The sequence below is a fragment of the Limulus polyphemus genome, unplaced genomic scaffold (assembly GCF_000517525.1).
Source record: "Limulus polyphemus unplaced genomic scaffold, Limulus_polyphemus-2.1.2 Scaffold9456, whole genome shotgun sequence".
In the NCBI taxonomy this organism is placed as follows: domain Eukaryota; kingdom Metazoa; phylum Arthropoda; class Merostomata; order Xiphosura; family Limulidae; genus Limulus; species Limulus polyphemus.
This window is the reverse complement of record NW_013675066.1, coordinates 18,070-23,616: the sequence shown is the minus strand read 5'-3', so window position 1 is coordinate 23,616 and position 5,547 is coordinate 18,070. Positions and strand designations below refer to the sequence as shown.

General features: G+C 36.9%; 1 protein-coding gene across 1 annotated transcript in view; it reads left to right on the top strand.

Annotated features, from left to right (window-relative positions):
- The first annotated feature begins 2,189 nt into the window (after nt 1-2,189).
- Nucleotides 2,190-5,547, top strand: part of LOC106475929 (dual specificity tyrosine-phosphorylation-regulated kinase 1B-like) — a 20,267-nt gene continuing 16,909 nt past the window's right edge. Inside the window, exon 1 of the mRNA XM_022379934.1 lies at nt 2,190-2,396. Within this exon, the coding sequence (XP_022235642.1) occupies nt 2,214-2,396 (183 nt within the window). The 5' untranslated portion in view covers nt 2,190-2,213. The remainder of the gene's footprint in view (nt 2,397-5,547) is intronic.

Sequence of the window (5,547 nt, the reverse complement as noted above, 5' to 3'; positions counted from 1 at the left end):
AAAGATGTGGGGCATTATAGGCTAGAACACCCACATCTGGCTACAGACAGCGAAATGTGGTAAAGATGTGGAACATTGTGGGCTAGAGTACCCACATCTGCTTATTATTTTCTTCTTCTTAATCATGTGAGGCCGGTGAAGTTGAGGTTAAACTAGATGGACGGTGTACCCCCAACGTAATTTAGGTCTTACTTCCGCCAGTAACTCTAAAAACCAGGGCATATTACATGATGAAAAACCTTATGATTTGTGCCCTGGTGTTGGATGTTTGTATTGTGGCTGCGATTTTCTCTCTCTCTCTCTTATGAACTTACATTTAGTAATGTTGCATCTAAGGTTTGAATATGCTGCGTATAATTCACGCTATTCTTCCTTGTGATGTATTCTCTTCTTTAATGCCCCCCAGCGGCACAGCAGTATGTCTGCGGACTTACAACGCTAGAAACCGGGTTTGACACCAGTGGTGGGCAGAGCAAGGATAGCCCATTGTGTAGCTTTGTGCTTAACTAAAACAAAAAAAACAGCAATCTTTTTACTTTTTAGCTTTTCTAAATATATATATATATATATTTGGTCGTCAAGAAATTAATATCCCTTTTTTAGATGAAAAAACCCGAAGAACTTATATATCAAAACAAAACATTTATTAAATGAAATAATCTCCATTTTTATCGATGATACTTTTCCATCTTACAATCAGGTTGTTAATGCCTCATTAAAGAAATCACTTGGCTTTGAAGCAAAGAACATGTCGATGTTCTCTTTAACACCTTCCACACTTATATATGTTTTCCCATTAAGATGGTGTGGCAACGAACGAAAAAGATAGTAATCTGATGGTGCCATATCTGGAGAATATAGTGGGTGGGGAAGAACTTTCTAACCCAACTCCATAATCTTGTGTTGCGTCAAACGTGCCACATGTGGATGTGCATTGTCGAGGAGAAGACGAACTCTGTTCCGATTGACGAGTGAAAGGCGTTTCTGTTAAAGGGCTTGATTTAAACATTCCAGTTGTTGACTATAGACCTCTGCATTGACAGTTCTCTGTGGATTGAGAAGTTCGAAATGAATTACTCCATTGATATCTCACCAAATCCAAAGCATCACTTTCTGCGGATGAAGTTTAGGTTTTCGGGTCGGAAGTGGTTTTTGTCTACGACTTAGCCATTGCTTTTGGCGTTAAATATTCGCATAGAGAATCCATTTTTCACCACCATTGACAATTCTGTCCAAAAATGGTTCAAGCACCAGAAGAGATGAAGCAACGTTCACACGTTGGAAACTATGATCATCGGAAAGTTCGTGAGGCACCCAAACACCTTCTTTATGAAGTTTTCCCATATTCCTTTGATGTTTACATATTGTTTCATGTGAGACACGTAATTTCAGGGCCATTTCACGAGTATGTTGCCTTGGGTTAAGCTCAACAAGCGTCTTCAGAGTATCAATATCAATTCCAACATGTCAGCCACTGCCATCACAGTTTTTAAGGCTAAAGTCACCTGAACGAAATTTGCTGAACTGTCGTTGACACTTACGAACGTTCGAAACATTTCCATGCCCTTCTTTGATATTCTTTGTGGCTACAGAGGCGTTGTTTCCTTTCTTGTATTCAAACAGCATGACATGCCGAATGTGTGTGCCATCATTATAAGGGATTAGAGTATACTAAACTTTACACATTATATAAGCTAGACTAACGTGACGTGTTGGCGGTTCGTTTAACAATTATACGTGATGTACGTTGTTTTTTTTTGGGGGGGGGGTAACGAAAGTGTTCCAAAACGCGACATTAATTTCTTTATGACCTAATATATATATTCACTTATATATTTTATCTTCTTGCTGTTAAGGATAAACTACACAATGGACTATTTGTGCTCTGTCTGCCACGAGTATTGAAGCCCGATTTTTGGCAAACTTACCGCTGATCCACCGGGAGGTTCACAAATATTAAGAAAAAACATAGTCCATTAATTAGTAAAACGTCATGATTTGATGTCGACTTTAATATTCTAGGTAAACGCGAGTGGCCCAAAAATATGTAAATTAGATCATAATAACAATAAACCCTGTAAAATCAAAGTGTAAATGCTTTGTGTATGCTTTGTGATATATATTCATTAAAATAATGTAAACATTTATAGAGAAAGGTAGCGTAATCGAGTGGACTTTTTTTTACAGGAGAACAGTTCAAACCACATTCCTCAATGTACGGGCGTCTAGTCACCCAAGATCAACTCGCTGCCATAGGAACGGGGACCCAGGATACTGGTCAGAATGATCTGGTGTCTTTGCAGAACCGAGTTCTTTCTAAAAACAGAGATCCAACTTGTGCTCCTCTACGAAAACTTAGCGTTGATCTGATCAAAAGTTACAAGCATATAAACGAGGTATGTTGATGTTTCCAACCACAGGACATTCATTAGTACACCCTTTCATATGATTATTTTACTGTCCTTAAGAATTCTTAACATGCTTTTTCCTCCTGATTATTTTACTGTCCTTAAGAATTCTTAACATGTTTTTTTTCCTTCTGTTTATAACTAATTCAGGGTACACAATAACGATCGCTCATTTCTTATTTGTGACCGGACAGTTTTACGTATGCTCGGTCAATGTTCATAACTTCAGATGAAGCTATATGTATTTGAACTAAAACGTAACGTCCGAGTTAATGAGACTAACATATACAGTATATATGTAGTCTCGTGAATCTGTACACAGTAAAATTTTAAACACTCAATGACTTGAATATATTAATTCATCAGTTCGGTGTCATCGCTTTTAGCAGTATTTTCGGTCGTGATCCCAAAAAATATCCCACGATGTTCGACCAGCTTAGAAGATTTAGGTTTCTAAATATATGTACTACTTTAACAATGCGATATAACAATCACAAGCCTGAAAATTAATAATGATGACAACAATTGTTTAAAATAGTTTGTAACATTATAGCCAATAATATTAAGGAAATTAACTCTATTTTATTATTCAAAGTATGTTATTACTTGTATAACCATATTTATCCGTTGAATAGTTCTATAGTTAAATAAACAGCCATTGTTTTATTTATTTTTCCATGAACTTCAAAATTCACGTTCACGAAACTGATGAAATTTGGTATTAGAGATTTGACTGACCATGTTGACAATAATAAACATCGCAATGACTTGTTTAAAACTGCTTGATGATAATTTGGGACGATGGTTGTTATACCTATAGGCACTATAGTAACGTATGCATTATGTTACTGTAACACACTACACGTTTATATACGTTGTCTTTGGCATGAACAAATTGGAAATGACTTTTGGAATACCAAGTATATACAGTAATCACCACCTGTTTTCAAATCATCAAGTTGTCGTTACGTGTTTTCCTAATATAATATTGAAATATTAAAGTGCTTTATACGTTCTCTGACTATTTTTCTTAGTTTGTTTGTAGTTAATCACAAAGCTACACAATGGGCTATCTGTGCTCTGCTCACCACTGGTACCGAAACCCGCAGACATACCGCTGTGCCACTGGGGGGCTTTTTCTTAGTTACAGTGAGTATTGATATTAGCTGTAATTCTGTTTGATAATGGGACTGGGCCAGGACTGTGATTCACAAAATCCAATGCTGTTGCCGCAGAAACGCGCTCCGCACTTTTGTGTCGTGGATACGCTATAAGAACAACGGTCAACTCCGACTATTTGATCAGATAAATATAGCACAAGGGTTCGTAGTGGGTGCCTTCCCTCTGATATGTCAGTTTTAAGTTATGGGTGCTTATCTGCAGGTAGCCCGTGTGTGGTTTTGCGCGAAATCCTGAAACAAAATATTTTATATCTACTAAAAAAAAATCATGTTTCTAAAATGGAAGATAATTAAGTAATACATATTGTGTTCTTGTTACTTAATTAAATGGGTTTACGTAACATACTGAGTTGTAATAAATGGCAATGTGGGTGCATCATAGGGTTGATCGAGGGCGTGGGGTACCTTACTCTATATGCATAGTTCATCAACTATTAGTTTATCAAATGGCCAAATGCAGCAGGTCGAGCTTACCGTGGCATTTTTTATGCTGAATAATTCTTCACGAGAGGGAGCCACTTTCTACTCAATAGATTCTTTTTTTTTTAACAACATAACCTTGTTTGAACATTGGCACGAATAAGGTGACAGACAGTGTCCAGAACACTGGAGACTGGAGACAGAGATAAAAAGATCCACTGTATCGACTGGTACATAGTGGTTATCCAGAGAGGCCAATGCCTCGTACTGCGCTAGGCAAGAGCGGTTGACACATCGTTCCTCTATAGCTGTCTAACAGATGAGAAAAACAGATTAAATTATTTTGGTTTAATGTGGGTTTAGTTTTCTTTCATTTTAGTTATCAGTAACCGTTTATGTCTTAGCTGTAAACATGTAAATAACTTGTTTTTATCATCAGTTTCAAGGTCTTTTTTATGTTGTATTAGTACCAACACATTTTAATCTCTGGGGTTCGTTCGTGTGATAACATTCAAGCTCTTAAGATATCGTATTAATTTGTGTTGAAAGTGGGGAATAATTGCACACTTTCATATAAAAAAAATTGTGTGTTTGTTTTTTTCACCTTATACCAGGGAAAAATCGTTACATTATCTCTGAATATTTTAAACATTATGTGAAAGAAATGCATTTGTCATAACTTGGAATGTCTTGTCAGTTAATGTATGTCTTGTTTAGGATTTTGGAAAAGGTTCAGAAACTACATTTCTAATCTAAGTAATTTATATATAATCAATTAAGATTATTGAATAATAAAAACAAAAGTTTCGAATTAGCTCAATTAGATCTCATATTTAATCTTTATGGGCTATGTTGTCGTGCTATGTTTTAAAGATTTCTCGGGACCCTCTGGTGACAAGAAAAAGGCTTTCGATTATTTGACTCTGAGGTAATAATAAATTTCTGACTTGGAAAGAGCGTGCCGATGACAGATGACGTGCGTGTTTCGGCTATCTTCGCCAAAAGTCCCTAATTTTGCAGTGATTGGCTAGAAGGAAGGCAGCTAGGAAACACTACCCATTACCAACTCTTGGGTTGCTATTTACCGACAGATCATGGGATTGAGAGTCACATTATAACGCCCTCACGGCTGAAAGGGCGAGTATGTGTGGAGACGGGATTCGAACCCGTGACTCTCATTTAGAGCACTCAGATTGCAAGTCGAGTGCTCTAACCCTCCAAGCATGGATGCCCGCAGACATTTTTTTAGGGGTAAAGTTTTCCGGGGGAGGAGGGCAGCTTAGTGTAAAATTGTGAATTGAATAAAAAAATTCGTATATATATACGCTGAACGAATAAAGAAATAATTATGTTTCTACTTTTCCAAGGGGCAAGTGCCCCCCACGGACGCCCATGCCTCCAGGTCATGCTAGGCCCATTATATAACGGGAATTTATATTGAGAATCGGTTATCTACTGTTTCTATTATCATTCATTCAGATATCAAATTGACCCAGCGAGAAATGTTTTACTCTACGTATAACGAATTACTTATTTTT